Consider the following 19,245-nt stretch of genomic DNA (forward strand, 5'->3'; position numbering starts at 1 on the left):
GGGGGGTTGTTTCAGGGCCGGGCGTGACAAGTCCCACGTCTCCCCTCGACGGTTTGGGTACAGAACAGCCCGTCTCGTACCTGTTGTGGTCGCCTGTGTGTGCAAGCATACGAGAGTACTCACGCTTGTATGTAAGTACTGAACGTTATATGCTCCCCCGCCGGTGCTCACGGCATCTAGGTATTAGATACAGTACGAGCCTCACGGAGGGCGATTGGGTGCCATGCTAAGTGCAGGTCATTGCACGTCAGTGCAGGATATTCGTCTGCCCAACCTGCTTCTGTGCCATCCTCGAGCCATGCAACAGTCTGGCATGCCAAATGGAGGGTTGGGCAGGAAATCAACCTGCATATCATCACGCGCCGGTCCCCAATCTACTTCGACAGTTCGTGCCAATGTGTCTGGGTGGATCCTGGTGCGCGCGCGTATGTATGTACTCTCATACATATTCTGATACCAGGTGCATACCTGCCTCCGAGACTGGCAAGGACATTGGCTGTGTGGCTCGTCGACCGAGGACCTGGTTTTCCTTTGCTCCAGCACGTATGTTGGCCCCAGATACTACAGGGCAAGCCTCTTGCACGCTCGTTGGAACAAGTACAACCTGGACTCGTTGCACCGCCAAAGGGGAGAGCACACGCCTATCCCGATGACGACGACGATCATTCCGCATGGCAGCCGGCTCTCAGCCCCAGCTTCAGGATCCTTTTCGCAACAAAAATACTTTGCTGTGCTTATTACTTTGCTTGTCCGGTGGCCCGCGGCCGGCCATCGCAGCGCTCACTCCCACTCACGGGTGGCTTATGTTGCCGGACAAGCAGACTTGTACGTACAGCTGAATCTGTGAGGGAAAAGCCATCCCAAGGGTCGCTTGCAGCAACGTGCATACAGTATAAAGTGCCATTCCGTTCTCGATGGACGCCTGCCCTACATTGAACCATTGGATGGGTCCGAACTGTTTGCGGATAGACTCGGGATGGCAGACGTGCAAGTTACTGTAAGAGTGACTTACTGAGTGTTATTGCCTGAATACTAATGCTATCGTGTAGCCAAGCATGTCGACGTAATTCTTACGGTAGCATCACCTGCCAGAAATGTCGACCCGAACAGCCAGAAGCTACAGTATCGATGACTCGGGGGAACTAAATCACTGTCTCGCAGGTAAGCTGGTCGGTGCGCGGCTGTGCGAAGCCAAAAAAGCCTGTTTACTACCCTGGACTATGTCAATCGGGCATCTGGTTGATCAAGCTGCAATCGAGGAGATGTAAGGCTGCTGGAGTGAGTGGTGATCGCTGATGAGAGTGGCCAACACCTGATCTAACGCACCGAACACTGTACTTCATACTGTCTGTCGTACTATCACGCAGGTTCGAAAAGTCCCCTACAAAGTATGACGCGCAAGGATGTGCCTGATCCATCTCGACACCCATCGCCACTGCTGGGTCAGCCGGCAGAGTCTAGGTAGCGTGTTCTTCGTACACGCAATTGAAGGAGTCACAGTATCAGGGACACAGAGCAACACATAGGCGTGATGGTCACGGTGTGGTCAGCTCTGCGCCAACACCCAACGAGTCATCGACACCAAGTCACGGCCAAGTGCAAACGCCACGCTCAGCACCGCAGAAGTCTTGAAGCTGAACAGCAGACGAAAGGCCGTCCAGTTCGTCGGATCAAAAACTAGACCGGCCAGGGATACACGAGCGTTCCGAGTGAGGATTTCGTCGGCCTCGGTTTGCTGTTTCGGCGTTGCCTACAAGCAATAGTGGTGTTGTACGTTGGTGGCCCCCTCGAGTTGATGTGAATGGTATGCGCGTTGTGATTGGCGCCCACGGGTCAAGAGCGCTCGCCCCCCCGGCATGCCGATGTGATGGCTGGCTGGCTGGCAGACAACATCCCTTGGCCGTTCCGGTGCAAGAAATGCAGATGAGCTTGGCTTGGTCTGGATGCAAGTTGGTCACGCCTCTTTTCGTTGCATCTCCCCACCTCCTCCGGCCTCCGGGGGTATCCGCCGAGGGAGCCGATCTCTGGTCCAAGCAGGTTCAAGTCGCACCGGCCGTCGTCGCCTCGCAACTCACCAAAGGAACCCGGATGATCGATGGTGTAAGCGTGGAACCACGGAGGGACCCGAAGCTTGTTCTTTTTTGCCTTCTTCCATCGCCTTCTTCCGTGTTTTCCCTGTGGGGACCGGGGGTGAAAGGCAAGGGTTCCGGAGATGGACACTTTGCAGTGACGCGCACAATGCCCGGCGTGCCTGGTGAAGGTGAGGGGGAGCGGTAACCAATCAAGCGGGTAAAGCAGCTGGTTGATGCCTGGCTCGAACGCTTACGAGAGAATGTCCTGTACTATTTCAGGTATGACTGAATATTATGCCTTGGCAGCACTGGATCATCTTGCTCACTGCGAGAGTGTCATAGGACGACAATCATGTCTTGGCTGGAAGGAAGGAAATCGAAGAAGAGGCGAAAGAGATTGACAGGAGCGACGATGTCTGTGACATAATAAGAGCAGCAGCACCAACTGAGACCCAGCAAAGCATACCCGAGATCAGGCCCGAAAGGAAGCAAGGGAGCCTCGGCTCTTGGCTACCCCGATCTCGTCCTGTACGAGCTCTGATGAAACATGCATCTGGAGAGGGGGAAAGAAAAAGAAAGGAACGAAGATGCGGCAGGCTTCCCCTCGTCAGCGTGGGGGGAAACGAAAGAGGGGCTGCGTGATTTCTCACGATGAAGCACTGGCTGCATGAATCTATCGACAGGCTCAAGCCGGGGGAGCCTTTTTTTTTTTTCTCTTCTGGTGTGTGTGGGTTTTATCACTTTTCTCTTTCTTTTTCTTATTTTTTTTCCTCCTTCTGCTCCCTGACCCCTGCTGTGCTCTTGGAAGAGAGATATGCGAGTCACTGCAGGTCTTATCACAGGGAAACCGCACGACTGCATTAGTTGATTTCTTGTACGGGGTTTTGTTTGGCTTCGCTCCTCTCGACTGCCCAGGAACGCGGTGACCCTATTAGGCTGGTGCCTGTTCATACCGTAAATAAGAGGGGAAGGAGGGGGAACCCGAGAATGTGAAAAGTGAGATGGAAAAGGACATGCGAAGAATGAGAACTTGCAGCCAGTCGCGGTGCAAAGAGACAACTGCTAAGCGCGGATGCAGAATGACGCCAGCTGAGGAGGTTTGGAAGTCGCTGCTCTTTGGTTGCTCTGGAGGTGCCTATTGTGACCACTACGGAGCACGATTCCTCACACAAAGACGAGAAAAGTACGTGTCTGAGAGGGTGAGTATGACATGAAATGGGCGAAACTGGTGGACTTTAGGTTGAATCTGTGTGGTGGTGCCCCACGTTCTGTGGCCGGGCTCTTGTGCCGGGCGATGCCTCGCTGTTGGTGTTTACGTTGCGAAGATGCAGTCTGCCAAGTATAAGAGGGCGGACACCCTTTTGGGAAGCCTTGCCAGAGGCGAACGGTGTGTCCTTGGAATAAGCTGACGCATAGTCTGTGTCGACGACGACAAGAGGAGCATCTCTCCTTATACAGTGACAGAAGCGAAGAGACGTCGCGGAAACTACAAACAGGCGAAATGGGTCCAAACGTCGAAGTTGAAGAAGTCCGAGACCGAAGCTGAGATTATATTCTGGCCAAGCTCATTCTGTCCCAATCCAGCCCAAGCATGTGTGCCCGGAGGGATCCAGCATCGCTGTATGGCGTTGCAAGGCCATTGACACCTACCCGGTTGCCTCGTTCGCTGTTGGGCCCAAACCGGAGAGCATTCTAGAAGAGCAGGGACGCTTGTCCTTCGCAGGGTATACTTGCATTGTACACTGACCGATGCTGTGTCTCTGTCGTTGGCGACGACGAGCTTCTCCGGGCCTGTTCATGTTCGAGATGCCTGCGGCAGCCTGCGCTTGGGGTTTGCTCCGTGGCGCCAGTGCACCGCAACGTGATTGAGCGGAGGAGAGGAGGCTACGTCCGGGTGCCCTGGTTGGCGGATGGAGACTGACGTTGATGGTGAGGTTGTTATTCTCGTAGAATCCGTGCGTGCGTCCGATTTGTTCGAAGGATGAAGGATTGAGTAGGAATGTAACCGGACGTGAGGATCCTGGCCCGAATCCCTCGTATTCATCATACACGCTCGCTCACGGCATCCATCATGCTCAAAGAGCCCTCTCTATCAAAACAGACAAGAAAAACAGTGCTCGATGAAAGAGAACGCCGGCAAATGGAATAGAAGCAGTAATAGAATATTCCGCCCAATCTCGTAGCGGCGGCCGGTCAAGGTCGGGTTTTTGCCGGCGCTGTAAGCCTTTCTGAGGGGTCGCGAAATGGGCCAAATTCGGCCGGTGCACCTAAGCTGACATGCGAATTGCGGCTCCGTTAGCTCGCAACAGACACTTGGATCAACTCAACCAGATAGATAGAACAACAGAGCCGAGCAGCCCGCGCAACCATTGTTTCCATCTCTTCCTCCTGTCATCCAGTCTCTTTTTTCTATCATTCGCAGCATGCCCGTATCCCGCCTGCCGCCCTCATAATCGAACCCGCCAAACCTCCGCCCAACAATGACGATATCCGTCGACGAGCCTCGCATGCACGCAGTCCCCGTCCCCTCCATCGCCGTCATGGCCAGCGTCAACGGCCTCTCGACCGAGAGCAACAAGCACCAAATTCGCAATCACATCCTCAATCACAGCCACAAGCCCAAGCCCGGCCCGGCCTACGGCTCGCTGTACGATGCGTGCGTCGCCATGAGGGACAAGGTGGACGCCTTCCTGGCCGAGGAGCCGGCGACGGCGCTGCTGCGGAGGGCGCAGGAGCAGGCGCGCGTCTCGGTGCGTGTCGTGGAGGAGGCGCTCGAAAGATACCGGTGCGTTTTGTGTTTTTTTTATTTCATCCGCGAGATTCGCTCTTGTGAGGGGGGGACGTTTTAGCTGACTTGAGATGCAACAGGCCGGAGGAGATGTCTATATCATACAACGGCGGCAAAGATTGTGCGTTAGACCCTCGGATCCGAGCAAGGCTTTTTGTGCCTTTGGGCTTTGGAGGGGGGACATTGCTAATTCGTTTGCAAAACAACAGGCCTCGTTATGCTCATCGTGCTGCTCGCATGCTTCGCCCGTCGATACTCGCCCCCGAAAGCCTCCCACGGCGCAACCGCTCCCAACGGACCGTCATCCTCCTCGCCCTCCTCCCATCTGCCGCCGTTCCCGGAGAAGCTGCGCGCCGTCTACATAGTGTCCACGGATCCCTTTGCCGAAGTGGACGAGTTCGTCGAGGCGAGCAGCGCCGACTACCACCTGGACGTCAGCCGCTTCATGCTGCCGATGAAGAAGGGCCTGGAGGTGTTCAAGGCGCAGAACCCGAGCGTGCGGGCCATTTTCGTGGGGACGCGGCGGACGGATCCGCACGGCGAGAGGCTGAAGCATTTCGATCCGACGGACGAGGGGTGGCCCGACTTTATGCGAATACACCCGGTGATTGACTGGCATTATAGTGAGTCATGGCAGCTCTCTGATGTTCTTCTTCTTGGGTTTGTGTGACTTTGTGCTAATCGGGTTGTGGTGATTAGCGGAGATTTGGGCTGTGAGTCTTGCGTCTCTTGGAGCAGGATGCTATGGTTTTGGTGAAACTGACGTAATGATATAGTTTACTCGACATTTGGAGGTTCCTTACTGCCCCTTATATGACAAGGTATGCACGGATGCATGTGCCATTGAGAGTGAGAATGATGGAGCTGACGAGCGGGTAAAAGGGGTACACGAGCCTAGGGGGGAGAAAAGATACGGTGCCGAACCCGAAGCTGAAGAAAGAAGGCAGCGATGATGAGTTTCGACCGGCGTACGAGTTGGTAGATGATGACGAGGAGCGACTTGGTCGGTGTAGATGATGGGGGACGAGGAGATGCCTAGAGGTGGTGTCATGCCGCTTGAAAGGGGTGTTTCCCTTTTATATTCCGCCTCATTTCGTTTCGAGCAGAGCAACCTGGTTTGAAATCTTCACCATCGAGAAATATATCAAACAACACATGAGGAGAGTTGGGCAGAATAGATATTGGGGGGGAACTACGCATGGGTTTCGGTGTATGGCGTTGCGGGATAGAATCAGCTATCACACATTTTCTCTTCTTTATTTACCCCTGCTATATACTATATACAAAGATGGTAGATGCTGTCTTGTATTTGATGGAATTTTTTTTGGCTACTTGGATAGGGGGAATTGAAGATATACATCTCAAAAGGACATGTAGCAATCTTTAGCTGCTGCTCTTTGTTTGACGCCCTCACCCTTCTCACATCACCATCACCATCAACATCAGCCCTCATTGATGTCATCTAAATGCCCACTTCATCGCCTTCCCACATTCGCCTCAATCACCGTGACTCGTTTCTCTTTTTTCCTTTCCATTTCTTCTTCTTCTTCTTCTTGTTCTTCTCTTAGTAGTCCAGACAGTTGTCATGCTCACCCATGGAAACAGAAATCCTTACTGTATCTACCAGAACTTCTTAGCTGCCCTTGGTTGTCTAGTAGGGTAGGTAGGGTAGCGCATCCATCTGCACCAACCATGGGCATCTCTCACAGCCATTTTTGCCGCTGGGCTCAAAAGTCTACGCATTCTTCCAACAAGCCCTCTCTTCTTTCCCAGCTATTACCCTTTTCTTTTCTAGACCATGTTTCAACGATTCATAGTAAAGAAGCAAGTCAACTGGCAAGAGAACAAGGGTCCAGGTTCCCCTCTCCGCAGCTTTCCTCTAGGCGAATGGAAGTAAAGGAACATCATGTATCGTAAGACGTAAATTAATCCCGCACAAGGGAAACAAAAGAAACAAACTCACGCGTGGCTATGGATGCATGCATGCCTTCTTTTGCGGGGGAGGGGGAAAGAGAAACGAGACGGAAATCGGCAAGCTAAGACGGAAGAGAAGAGAAAAAGAGGTGTGAATGCAAAACAACCAATCCTACGAGGAGAAGCTTCGAATCTGGTTTCCAATACCCCCCTAGTACCTTTCTGTTACATATTACAGGATGAGCCTGTTAGGAACAGCCCGCCAATCTGCCTTGCATAACAATCCTACACCAACACGCTCCCCATCACCGCATCTTAAACACATACCTCCTTACAGACACAAAGTACTCCTCCCTCTCTCCATCCTCATGCCTTGCAAAGCAATCCATCCAATCCGCAACCCTACACACAAACCAAAGAGGCCTCAAAAGCCGTCACACCCAATCATCCGCCCATTCACATGACGAACTGCATTCGCATCGCCTCTCACCAATCAGCCAATCGCCCTTGCTCATGTCACATGCCACACTCAGCCACTCGAATGCTCTTATGCAGACGCCGACGCAGACGTGGATGCGAGGCGAGGTTGGGCGAGGCAAGGCAAACCCGCAAGGCCCCGCACCGTCTCATTCGTGAGATATCATTGTTGCTGGTGGCTGGCTGACCGAAGCCCTCGAACCTCGTCCCGGCGCCAATCATTCATCCTTGACCTCATGATGCTTCTGCCCCTATATCGAGTGAAACCAAACCACGCAAAGATCATCAATCGTATTAAGGCTACTTCGAAGCGAGCAGTCTCACATCAACCCCAGCTACGTGAGACACATAATCCTCTCCTAACCAGCCTCTCGGTACTCCCAACGCCTTCTTTGGACCCGGCCATCCATTCGTCCTGAATAAGCAGTAAGACGAAGAAAACAAGTAAAAACAGAGTGATTTCCCCGAAAAAGAAGAGCCCCAAGCACATGATTCAGCACCTCCTGGGGATCTAGGCCTCTATCCCGTCATATTGTACGGGACAATGGCCTTGTCAATGACGGGATCCCTCCGCGACATGTGTGTTGCCTCGGGGCCCCAGCGTGATCTCCAGTCCTCCTCTCTCTGCAGCGCCTTGTCAAAGGCCTCGCGGCATTCCGGAGGCAGCAGATCCTTAATCTCGTCCGACACGGCGCTCAGCCCGTTGAACTGTGCGACAAAGTCTGCCGGATCCGACCTCTTGCTTGCCGACAGCGCTCCGCCTGCTGCTGGCGTCTCAAAGTACGTGTCCATGACGCAAAAGTTCCTGGCCATCTTGAGAGGGACCGGCGGGAACCTGGCATCGCCTCTGGTGGCCTCTTCGTCTTGTGGCGCCACTTGCTCGATGCGCGCCATCGTCGGCTGCATGGCGGCCGGATACTGCATGGTGTTTGTGTGAATGTCGTAGACGCCGGCGTTGTTCAGCTTCCTAATGGCATTGATGCCCGCGTTGAAAGCACTGCCGGCAGAGTCAGCCTTTTGTTTCTGTGGAGAGAGCCTCAAAATCATCTTCACATACCTGGCCTCTCGCGCATGCTCCAGCATCCAGTTGGTGTCGTTGACGTTGACCTTGCGCTTCTTCGACTCGACCTTGCCAGTGGGCACCGGCAATGAAGGGGCATTCGTGTGATATACTGAGCTGGCGCCGTGCCACGCAACGTACTGGTTCTTGTTGTACGGCTCCCCCACCACGTAGCGATCCTCCGGGTCGGCCAGCTCTCCCTCGACCGCGCCCTCCGCGCGAGCCTGAGCTACGGCGTAGTCGTCAATGATGCGCTTGCCGCCCACGACGATCCTGGCCCCAAACTCCCGGAACACGGACCGGGCCGTGACGATTCCTATTGACCGGCCCTTGTACGAGTGGGGGATGATGTCTCGCTCAATCATGTCGCGCTTCTCCTCGTCGTCCACAATGATCTTGTACAGCTTGCGGTGCTTCGTGAAGAAGAGGTAGCTGTCCCTGAAGCCGACACATCGCGCCGGCTCCGTCGACAGCATGTAGAGTCGATTGCCGCGGCCCAGCACCTTGAACGTCCGGCAGCGGTATTCGCGCCCGCCTTTCAGGTTGCCCAGCTTGTCCACCTTGGTCTCGCCTTCGGGATCCTCGGGGAGCACGCATTCGTCGTCGACAATGTCGGCAACGGTTCCCTCGGCGTCAATCACCTGCTCCATCTTGGGCGCCGCGGGCCCTCCCTTGCGACCGCCTCGCCCCCTCCAGCCTCCGCGACCTCTCCGGCGCGGCGTGTCGGCTTCCTCCTTGGTGATGGTCACCATGTTGTCCCAGTCCGGCGGCCGGTTCTTGGGAGGGCGTCCCAGGCGCTTCCGGCGGATCACGGGTTGCGGAGGCGGCGTCGGCTCCTTGACCGAAGCCTCTGATTCCTCGTGCTCTTCTTCCTCCTCGCCGTCACCGCCACCACCATCGTTATCCGCGCCTTCTCCGTCATCGCCAGACTCCTCTTCCCTGGCCTCGTCTTCGTCGACATCCTCGTCTTTCTCGTCGGCAGTGTTTGCGCCCGCGCCCGCGTCGACGTCAGGCATGGGCTCGTCTTCGATGTCGGCATAGCCCTTGGGCGTGCTTCCTGTAGGCGGGAAATCGCGGGTTAGCTTCCGTTGGATATCCATTGCCTCGATGTCTGTCTGCCTCGAGTTCAAATAGCCGGTTGGGGGGGGGGTTCGTTCTATGAGTGATGGTGGGAAGAAGCTCAGAATGCGATTGCCAAGGTAGACCATGGTGGAAGCAGCGCAGCCAAATTCCTTCCCTCCCGCGCAGACACATGCAACGGCAGGAAGAGCCCAGTGTCCAGAGCCGTTGGATAGAAATAAACGTACCAAGAGCAGCAGCAGCCTTTTTGGCCGCCGCGCGACCCGACCTCCGACTAGGCATATCGTCGCTTCCCTTCAACCAAAGCAAAGCAGCACTCCCCCAAACAAGCTCGTTCTTTTCCGGTCTTTTTCCGTATCCGTAAAACAAAAGTCAATGTGAGGCAAGGTTAAATCGCTCTGACGTAGCGCGCGGCAACAGTCGCGCAGCAGAACGGGAGGAGGTCGACGTTGGGAAATGGGATATCACGAGCTGAGGTCGGAAGAGGAAGATCGCCAAAGTGGTCGAACCAACCGCCGCCGCCTTTCGTTTGCCCTTCCCTTGCGATTGGTTCTTTTTTTTCGCGGCGCGCGTTCGTTGCTTGGTAGCTGTTGCAGTAAGCGATCCGATTGGCTGCGCAAATGACATAATTACAGTACACAGCCGACCTTATACTGTATTTACACACACTGTCCTGTATCAGACTTCATAACCACAGCTGAGTGCTTCCTGCAGAGCATCACAGACCGACACATGTACGAGGCCACACCTAGACAAAGTAGTACATCAACTTGTGCACCGGGTTCGTTATGAGAACTCATTGTGTTTGAAAGCACATCCGTAAACGTCAAGGCCCATGAACCCAATATCCTGCAACCCGAAAAAGCAGCTTGTCTTGTTAGTCCTTGCAATCATGCCCCTGCCCAAGGTAATGGCTCCTACACGGCAGACGGAAAGGTTCCCTTCTATAAACTCCTACAAAATCACCTCAAACGGCCAATTCCACCTCCGTACGCCGAGAAATGCCACCCCGAGTCTCGCCTCGAATCTGTCGAAGCAGTAACACTCTTTTCAAGCCCCAGCAACTCCCCTTCTCTTTCGGCCTCCGAGTGTCCAGAAACGCCTCACAAAGTGTCCCATCCTCCATTGTTGATTTCCGCCTCCAGCTTTCGACTGATGAGACTCGGAACTCCATGCTTGAGCACAGTGCTCCTGATCATCGAGTCGTATCGCTTTTGGTTCAAGAACAGTTGTCGCCCGTGACGCAGCTGCTGGTCCGTCTCGCCGTACTTGTCAATGTATGGCGCCGGCGTGAAGGACCCGGACCTGTGGTAGAGATAGACAGTGGAGCACTTGCGCACATTCAGGAACACTCCAATGTTCCTCTGGCACCTAAAACGATGAAAAGAATCAGTCACAGAACATTCCTTGCACAGACAAGACAAGGGATAACTGTACCTTCGCATGTGTTGCTGGGCACCGCCAATCTTGGTGCCGTCAGTGTCCATTCTCTGACAGCATGTGCTCTGGCTGCAGAGCATCTCTCCGCAGAAGAGGCAGATGATGGGGTCTGTGAGGTCTTTGCCCGTGGTAGGGCACTTCCTCCTCGTTGATTCTTCAATCAAGGTGTCGAATGTTCGCGGAAGACCAATGAGCTCGAAGATGCCGGGATGGCTGACCATGGCAGAGGGAACCAGGGTGGGCGAGCCTTTAGTCCAGAGCACCTGATGCTTGACCCAGCCTGTCACCAGGCCGGGCGTCGCATTGGGCCATCCGCAAGCCATCGAATCAGCCGTCATGACGGCGCACAATTCATCAAACGAAGGTAGCCGCAGAGCCTCGGTGAGGCGGTCCAGCTCATCGGCGCCGCTGTCGGCTGAGACGTGGCTGTTGAAGTCCACGCCGTACTTGACGTGGAGGAAGATGGTGCACTTTCGCAGGAATGTCGTCGCGTACTTCTTCACAAACGAGTACCATCCTTCCAAGGTGTCGACTCCCGGCTGCTGGAAGCCTCGGTTTTCTCCCATGTCCGGCGGGTTGGCGCTGCTCAGCATTGCTTGGAATTCCAGGCTGAGCTTGCTGAGGGCCAGGGCGAAGTCGGCAAAGTTGTTCATGGCCAGGTCCTGGGTCTGGCGGTTTGCCAGCGTGCCAAGCCACAAGCCCACAGGCATGTTGCGGCCCATGTGGAAGACAACCTTGACAATCTCCGCCAGGTAGCATAGCCGGACAACGTGCATGATGTCGACGTTTCGGGCCGGCACCAGAGCATAGCTGCATTCTACCAAGAAGAGGAAGGGGTCCAGCGACAGCAAAGGTGGGTAGCTGTACAGTCGCCGACGCGCATCGCCAACCTCTGCTCCGAAGTGCTGCGCCATGAAGAGTTGACCGTGCTGTTGCTCTGCGTCCGCAATGAATTCGGTCTCTATCAAGCTTCCCGGGTGCGGGCGCATGCCCCCAATCTTGATATATGCCGAGGTGGTTTCCGCCATGATTCGCAAATGAGCTATGACTTGCTCCGGAATCTTCTCAATCAGCGTCATCCCCGGCTGAGCTTCGACTCCACGCTGCTGTATCTCCACTGCAGAGATCGTGTATCCAACCACTTGAACCAGTGTATCGCTTCCGTGGAGCTCATCTCCTGCTCGAAGCTTGTTCACAGGATACCGCGTGTCAAGCTTGTTGAGAACCATCGTATCCCTCAGTCGATGGTAGGCGGCCAGAAGTTCTGACAAGGGCTGACTGCTGCCGGCGCTAGACGCCTGGTTGGCTCCCGCTTCCGAAGTCTCAGCAGCGGCAGAGTTCGAAGAGCTGCCCGAGGGTCCCAGCGGCACTGATGATCGCGGCTCCGGATCCTCCTTGCCCCAGATCGAATCCAGGGGGCGAGGCTTCGCTGGCGTCATTGTTTGCAGTAGGCTGCCAGGGAGGCTTGGCGTGTAGATGTCGGGCAGCCTTGAATCATCCACCTCACGAGCCTTGCTACCGCCAAACGGGTAGGACGACATTTGCTTGTCAAGGAAATCCTCAAAGCTTTCCTCTACCTGTAGATTGCCTGGATACGACTCCTCCAGCCCCTTCCACACGATGGGAATAAAGGTATTGCCGAGGGCTTTGCAAAGAGGGCATACGAACTCGTTTCGAAGGATATTCTCTGGATGATGCCGCGCGATTTGATGGGTGTGACGCCGATTGGTGGCCTCGTAGTACTGCTCAAAGCAACGGTAGTGCATCATGTGCCCACAGCTGCTCGCCACGGGTCCCGCTCGAGAAAGCGATGCCTTGAATCCCCTGCCGATGGTCTGCCTTTCAGCCAGGAATACCTCTCCCTTGGAATTCAGCTTCTCGACCATCTTTCTGTTTTCTTGAGCGATGCCAAAGGGGCGAATGTCCTCGGCCGACCTGTCGAGATTGCATGGGGTTTGCGAAGCTTCCCGAACGAGATCGGGATCTTGAAAGTCTGTTTGACGAAGGATGAGGCTCTCGTTCAAGAGGGCAAACGTGCCGTACAGACGCCGATCATCAGCCTCCTCCTGGCACAAGATACAGGTCCCGGTCGGGTACTTCCAGTTGTGCTTGCGGTCTTCGGCGTGGTCCACGGACCCTTCATCCTCATCAAGGTCCGAGCCCCAGTCAATGGCGCCCTGGTTCTCCAAAAAGCTCTTTTGCTGCTGCTGGAATTGCGCCATGACTTTGGCCTGGCGACTCATCGCCGCTTGCTTCCTTCTTTCGCGTTCCTCATCGACTGATGCATTTGCTGGCGACGCAGTGTTGATGCGATCTACAGGCAAACCAAGCTTCAAGAATTCCGCGTTGAATGCCCCTGGCCGTTTCTGCTTAAGACGCTTGAGGATGAGGGCTATTTTGGGATGCACTGCTTTGAATTCATCGCGGGTGGAAAGCATATTCAAGAGCGAAACAATGGTCCTCGCGTTACTTGCGTCGGGCATGAAATTGCTCCGAGCCACCCGTGTGACTGCGGTGTGGACAAAGGACTTCGAAGCCTTTCCCGGGCCATCATTTTCAGTGCTCTTATCTTCCAAGGTGGCAAGGAGAACGAGGTGAAGGACAACCTGCAGAAAGGTCTCGACCCGGGTGATGGGCACGAGCGGTGTAAACTTTTGCGCGCTGAGTGCATAGAGCAATGAGTAGTAGACAACCTGCGCAAAGACGCCGGTGCTGGTGAAGTCTGCGAGATGCTGGAATAGCCCGGACGGGATCGGTCGAAGCTTAGGCTCAAAGACAATCTCTTCCAAAGGCTTGCCCGTCTTCTTGGCCATCTTTTTACGATAGGCCAACTCGGACTCCTCGCGTTGATTCTTGTTATAGTGGGCAATGTAGGGATCAATCTCTTCGATGAACTCTTGGCGGAGTTCAAAGGTACCGACGTCGGACACGCCCTCTGGTGGCTTGAATGTGGCCATCTCGTCGAGCACTTGGTGGAACTCCTCTGACTCCTGATACTTTTCGGGAAGCTTCAAGGAGATCTCGTTGAACGACATCGGCTTGAGGCACAAAACATGTATGATATCTCGGCGCATAGCCAATAGGCGAGAGTTTGGCTCATCTTCGGGGGCGATGAGGCATGTTCGGTCGCTCAGGAGGACAATGAGGAGGTGAATCATGTCCTCAACAACGTCGAGGTGCTGGATGTCGTCCTGAGCTTCTGACAAAACCTCAAAAATGCCCTTTACCCAATTCTCCATCCCGAATCGGTCGATAATGGAGGCCAGGACTCGAGAGGGGTCACAGACCACCATTGCCGTTTGCAAAAGGAAAATGTCTCGATGATGGGAGACGTCTCTCTGCCCAACGCCACGATAGGTGCTGGCTTGATGGCGAAGACTGATTCCGTTCCGAACCCACATGTTGGCCTTGATCTGCGCTAGCCAGGCACAGACTCGAAGCGGGTAGTCGAAGAGGGCCATCATGTAATCCTCGGGACTATAGTCCGCCTTGGGAACCTGTGAAGGCCCGACTGTCATGAGCCTTGGCTTTGACTTGAGCTCATGCCTAGTGAAGCTCAGGAGAGCGCGCATCTTTGACGCCGGAAGGGACCTTCCGCACTCAATCAGCCAGGACAGGGTATAGTGTAGCCCATGGTGGAAGCTGATGGCTTCCTTTTCGACGACGAACTTGACGACTTGGTACAATTTGTCCCCAGCATCAAACTCCAGGTCGCTTATCGTCTTGAACTTGACTTCGTCCTTGATCTCTGCTTGTTTGAATCGCAGACGGTCCGCACCAACCGAGTTGAAAATGGCAGCTTTGGCGGCGATTCGGATGGCACGCATAAGGTGGCGCATCTCGTCGGGAGAACAGTTGCGAAACGCTTCAGTCAGGTTCCTTGCCTGCAAGTTGATCTGTCTGGTGACTAGGGAAGCCGTGATCCAGGAGTCGGCTTCATATTCGACGTGCTCGACCACTGCGCGAACATTGGGCCCAATACCCTGGTGAAGTTTCACCAAGTCCAGAAATTGCATGAGATACCTCGGCTCACGCCTGATTCGTTCCTGAACATGCTGAGAACTGAGGAGGTACTTCAGGTCTTGGTAGAAATGATACATGCGGCGGTTGGTAACCGACCCACTGTCAAAAGCGAGAACCGCTGACGGGGAGATATCCCACGGGTGGCCGACCTGCCTGGTCGTCAGGAACGTGTACAGGATCGCCAGTAAGTTGGTCAGGAAATTCCCTCGCTCTATCACCTCAGCAGTGATGGATGGTGTCGTGAGCATTTGCAGAGAGAGATTGATGACGGAGTGATCTGGCTCTCTGTCGCCGACAAGATAGAGCTGGGCCAGGACGGTGTACAGACTAGCGAATCGAAGGGCTACAATGCGCTTGAACTCGGGAATCTGGACTACCGTAGATATGTAGAGGGCGCGGAGATCGTTCCTCGCCCTCTTCCACATTCGCAAATCGAAAAGCAACAGCCAGTCTAAGCGAACACGCTGGAAAACGTCTTCTGCCGGCGGGACGTTTCCAGGTTGCGTGTACGCGGCTGGAGTCTCCAGCCAGTAGAGGCCCGGGTTGGGCAACACCTTTTCCGTCTTGCCAGGTGTCTTGGGTATCTTGATATTCGCCTTTGTGTAGATGCTTTGAGAAATGAGAGGTTCTTGCATGTCTGAATCGGACGGTGTACCTTCGCGCTGCCGAGCAGCCTGCGAGGGCTCCCCCTGCTCCTGCTCGGGAGCAGGTGCTTGAGCACGAACAGGCGGAGGCGGAGGTGGGGGCGGATATCCAGCCATGGTCGCTTCCTCGTCTTCCAAGGCATCGTTTGGCCGTTCCGTCAAGTCCAGTTCAGTCATTTCACCCTGTGCGTCCACCATGATGACATCGTCATCGCCATCATCCGAGCCGGAGCGATCATCATCGTCGTCGAAATCGTCCTCATCAAGGTCATGTTCGTCCATGTCGGCGTCCGCGTCATCGTCGTCGTCATCGTCATCGGCATCGCCTTCATCAACAATCTCAAAGGTCAAGCCTGGAGCCCCAGCTGCAACTTGCAAGGCGCGGATGAACCGGGCGTTGACCTGGTGCATTCTGGCTCTTGTCTCCAGGCGTTGATCGTCTGCCTCCTCGTCGTCGATAAGGCCCATGGTATGAGCCGCGGCGCTCCCTTGCCTCCATGGCTTCATGAGCTCCTGGCAGATGGTTCGTCGGAGGATGTGGTTGTCATGACCAACCGAGCAGCCAGAAATATCACTCAGCCACTCAATCAGAGTGCCGCACATCTGTTCTCGAAAGGTGTCTCTCGCCGATCGAATGGTGACGGTGACTCTGATTGCCTCCAATATCTTTGCCATTTGCAGCAGTTTGTCAATGTCGTCCAGAAAGATCAAGAGGCTTCGTCCAACTGCGTCGGTTTCCCAGGCATCCTTGTTGGCTTGCCGTCTAGACTTTCTGCAAGCTCTGGCAACCTGGTCCCGAACTTCGTCAACAGTATGCTTCTCGTCGTTCCATAACACCAGTGCAAACTCTGAGCAGGCTTGACTATTGGAGCCGTAGTATTCTGACTTGAGACGAGATACTTCTTCATCCTTCAGAATCGTTTCCTTTGTTTTTTCCTGGCGTAGCTGTTCGGGCGAACAAGATATCACGTCGCACATGTAGTCGAACGCTCTGCTGATCGTCATCTGTATACTGTTCACAAGATCTTCGGGAAGCGACTCGGGAATTCGGGGCATGTCTGTATGAGAACCAGAGGCCACATGGGAGTGGATGGTGCAATACAACGGCGTCCTCCAGGCTTCGTCATCTCCGCAATCGCAGCAGCCGCTGTTCCCCACCGAGAGCTGGATTCTGACCATGTGCCCTGTATGGTCCGTAGCATCGAAGCATCGGCTACAGAGGCAGCACGTCTCGTCCGTCCCGCAGGTCCTGCACATGTAGGATGCCTCGCCTGGCTTGAAGATGTGGCCGCACCGCTTCCCTCGAGCTGCCTCTGTGTATTCGGCACCTTCCACGGCGCCTTGAGCATCGCTCAGCTTCAGGCTGTCAGACGGCCTACCCTCGGGGAAGAGAAGTCGCATGTACTCATGGTTGCCGCCGGCCAAGGACCAGAAAAGGCTGGTTAGGAGCTCTCGGGCAGCTTCCTCCGTGTACCGATGGGCAAATCGTGCGGGTAGGTCTGCCAGTAGCTGACAGAGCTGCTGCTCTTGAGTAGACAAAGAGTTCTCCATTCTCATGAGCTCATGATGCAGCGACGCTGTGCAACTGGCAGAGGGCGTCGGGCGATGGCGGGAGGTGGGGTTTTGGTAAGGTAACGTCAGCGCCGCTATGGAGTATTAAGAAAGCTATGAAGAAGGATAGGCAAGTTTGATAGAGACGAGGGATGGATTTGAGTGCCCTGCTCCAGTAGACGAGGGCTAAATAAGACGGGCGTAAGGGTGCCTGTGGCGTCGGGAGCGCACGTATGCTGAGGAGTGGCAGCTATGATATCAAGTGTTGACAATTCTTGGTTGCAGTAGGTTTCAAGGTCAGAGAAGATAAGGTAGCCTATCGCGGTAGCCACACTGTCCTGCTATCGGGGTACCTACGAGCGGTGGCGGACAGGGCCCGGCCAGAGGTACCTGCCTACTGGAGTAGGTCACCCGCGTCAACAGTGCCGCAAGTCAGCTGTGATAGCGGCTGCTTTTCAGCGCACTTCAGCCCGGCCTTTTTACCGCCTGCCTGCGCTGCCCCTCCCCGGCTGGACGACGTCAGTTGGGTGCTGAGGCATCGCCGGAACGACCCCACGGAAGTGCATAGATTCATCACATGTGTTTCGTTTTTATGTGCGGCCAAAAAGCGCCAGAGAGAATTAGCAGATATTCATCTCGTGGGGGGCCACTCGAGAGTTTGTGCACCGGCCGCAGGGGCCCAATCTCAATATGGTATGATCACAGACGTGTCGGCGAACATTGACATGGGCCGGTAAAGAAAAACGGAGGATGCGAATCGTTCTATTTCTCGTTGCTTTTGTACATTTTCCCCGAACACTCCCACCCCGCGCCCATTCTAGCCATAGTCACCAGAGCTTGATCTGCCATGCTGTCTTTACTCCTCGTCCTCGCCGCCCTCAACGTACTTGTGTCGGATGTCCTTCCATTGGCGCTGGTCTCCTGGTTAGCCCTCGTCCGACAGGTTTGGCTCTCAGTTCGCCTCAAAACTTACGCCTCGGTTGTTGGCGTCCCAGACCTTGTCCATGGCGGAGTTGAAACCGCTGTTGGAATTGGTTAGCAATTCGCCCTGCTCAGGTGCTCGATATCGATGGTATAGGTTTCTCGTACATCTCCCAGGCAAAGCCCGCACCGAAGACGGCGGAAAGCATGGTCCAGTTCTTGCGGAACACGGTGCTGCAGAGTGATATGTCAGAATGGCGGTTCGACGTTCGCTCGTCCGTTTGCTGTCGCTGCGACTTGCCTGTAGAGGGTCTGTGTGAGAGACTGCGCATGTGCGCGATTAGCCGATGACGCGGTCACGGAGCAGGCAGGGCCCTATCTATGCTTACCATGTTGGCGGCGACGAGCAATTGAAAGCTTCGGGTGCAGTCAAGTGTGCGTAGAGACCGAGGTACTGCCTTTGGCGGGTTTTTTCGAGGTTAGGAATGGCCTCAGAAGAAGTTCTGCTAGGGAAATGCGCGAAGTTGCAAGCAGGAAGTAAGCAACGCTGATTGGCCAGCAGCTGTCTGCAATGCCCCCCCCACAGTTTCCTCCCCGGCGTCTCCCGTCTCCCATTTGCCGTCTCTTACTGTCAACCTCGGCCGTCAAGGAATTCCACCTTTCGAACTTTGAGTGAATCTGCCCCCTGGACTACTCTATCTTGTGCAAAGGAGTGATGCAGAGCGCAGTTGGATTGCTGCCTCATCAGGCTACGACAGGATTCTGTTGTCTGGTGCAGCCACGAGCAATACCGGCTGTAAATCCGGATCTCTCACCGGCCGTGTCCAGACGATGCGCAGAAGTGCTTCTTCTCTTTCGTATACGGTTGCTGACCCCCCCGCCGTTGACTAAGTCAAGACATAGATAGATGCTACGACGCAATTGCTATTACTTATTATCACTTACTGCTTTGCATGCCTCTTTCAAAATCCAGAAGAGCTGGATTCTCACACAGGGCCCCTTTGATGTTGGTTCGTTTGGATGAGAGGAGTCCTTTGGCTTGTGCGCATGTGATCAAGTGAATTTTTTTATTGTTGTTTCTTGTAGATTTCATTATACTGTACCTTAACCATATATCCGTTCAAGCAAGAGAAGTAATACTAGATGTCGCTTTAAACCTTGTGGATTAGCCGTCCCCAGGAGCTTGTGATTCGTGCCGTGGTTTGACAGGTAGGGTACAGATTGAGAGATTCCATACCTAGCATCTGACCTTACGCGATGCACATCTGGCAGCGA

General features: G+C 54.6%; 5 protein-coding genes across 5 annotated transcripts in view; 2 read left to right on the top strand and 3 right to left on the bottom strand.

Annotated features, from left to right (window-relative positions):
* The window catches only part of CCMA1212_003578 (uncharacterized protein), a gene marked incomplete at its 3' end in the record, with an annotated part of 1,217 nt that extends 281 nt beyond the window's left edge, over window positions 1-936 (top strand). The window contains exons 2-3 of the mRNA XM_073700919.1: window positions 32-131; window positions 188-936. Of these exons, the coding sequence (XP_073560334.1) occupies window positions 32-131; window positions 188-936 (849 nt within the window). The remainder of the gene's footprint in view (window positions 1-31; window positions 132-187) is intronic.
* Window positions 937-4,552: 3,616 nt separating this feature from the next.
* CCMA1212_003579 (uncharacterized protein) lies at window positions 4,553-5,877 on the top strand (the record flags this gene model as incomplete). The annotated part of the gene is made up of 6 exons (XM_073700920.1): window positions 4,553-4,857; window positions 4,941-4,981; window positions 5,070-5,483; window positions 5,560-5,573; window positions 5,637-5,681; window positions 5,743-5,877. 6 exons carry the CDS (start codon window positions 4,553-4,555, stop codon window positions 5,875-5,877), a joined length of 954 nt encoding a protein of 317 aa, XP_073560679.1.
* A 1,893-nt stretch (window positions 5,878-7,770) lies between these two features.
* On the bottom strand, window positions 7,771-9,673 carry CCMA1212_003580 (Chromatin structure-remodeling complex subunit rsc7; the record flags this gene model as incomplete). Its single annotated transcript, XM_073700921.1, has 3 exons — window positions 7,771-8,248; window positions 8,309-9,368; window positions 9,619-9,673. The coding sequence occupies 3 exons, from the start codon at window positions 9,671-9,673 to the stop codon at window positions 7,771-7,773; spliced, it is 1,593 nt and encodes a 530-aa protein (XP_073560317.1).
* An 821-nt stretch (window positions 9,674-10,494) lies between these two features.
* Window positions 10,495-17,049, bottom strand: CCMA1212_003581 (E3 ubiquitin-protein ligase ubr1; the record flags this gene model as incomplete). Its single annotated transcript, XM_073700922.1, has 1 exon — window positions 10,495-17,049. The coding sequence occupies one exon, from the start codon at window positions 17,047-17,049 to the stop codon at window positions 10,495-10,497; it is 6,555 nt and encodes a 2,184-aa protein (XP_073560590.1).
* An 856-nt stretch (window positions 17,050-17,905) lies between these two features.
* Window positions 17,906-18,302, bottom strand: CCMA1212_003582 (uncharacterized protein; the record flags this gene model as incomplete). Its single annotated transcript, XM_073700923.1, has 4 exons — window positions 17,906-17,962; window positions 18,023-18,071; window positions 18,139-18,271; window positions 18,296-18,302. 4 exons carry the CDS (start codon window positions 18,300-18,302, stop codon window positions 17,906-17,908), a joined length of 246 nt encoding a protein of 81 aa, XP_073560591.1.
* Window positions 18,303-19,245: the final 943 nt, after the last annotated feature.

Source organism: Trichoderma ghanense, assembly GCF_004382785.1.
Source record: "Trichoderma ghanense strain CCMA-1212 chromosome Unknown scaffold_3, whole genome shotgun sequence".
NCBI classification, from domain to species: Eukaryota; Fungi; Ascomycota; class Sordariomycetes; order Hypocreales; family Hypocreaceae; genus Trichoderma; species Trichoderma ghanense.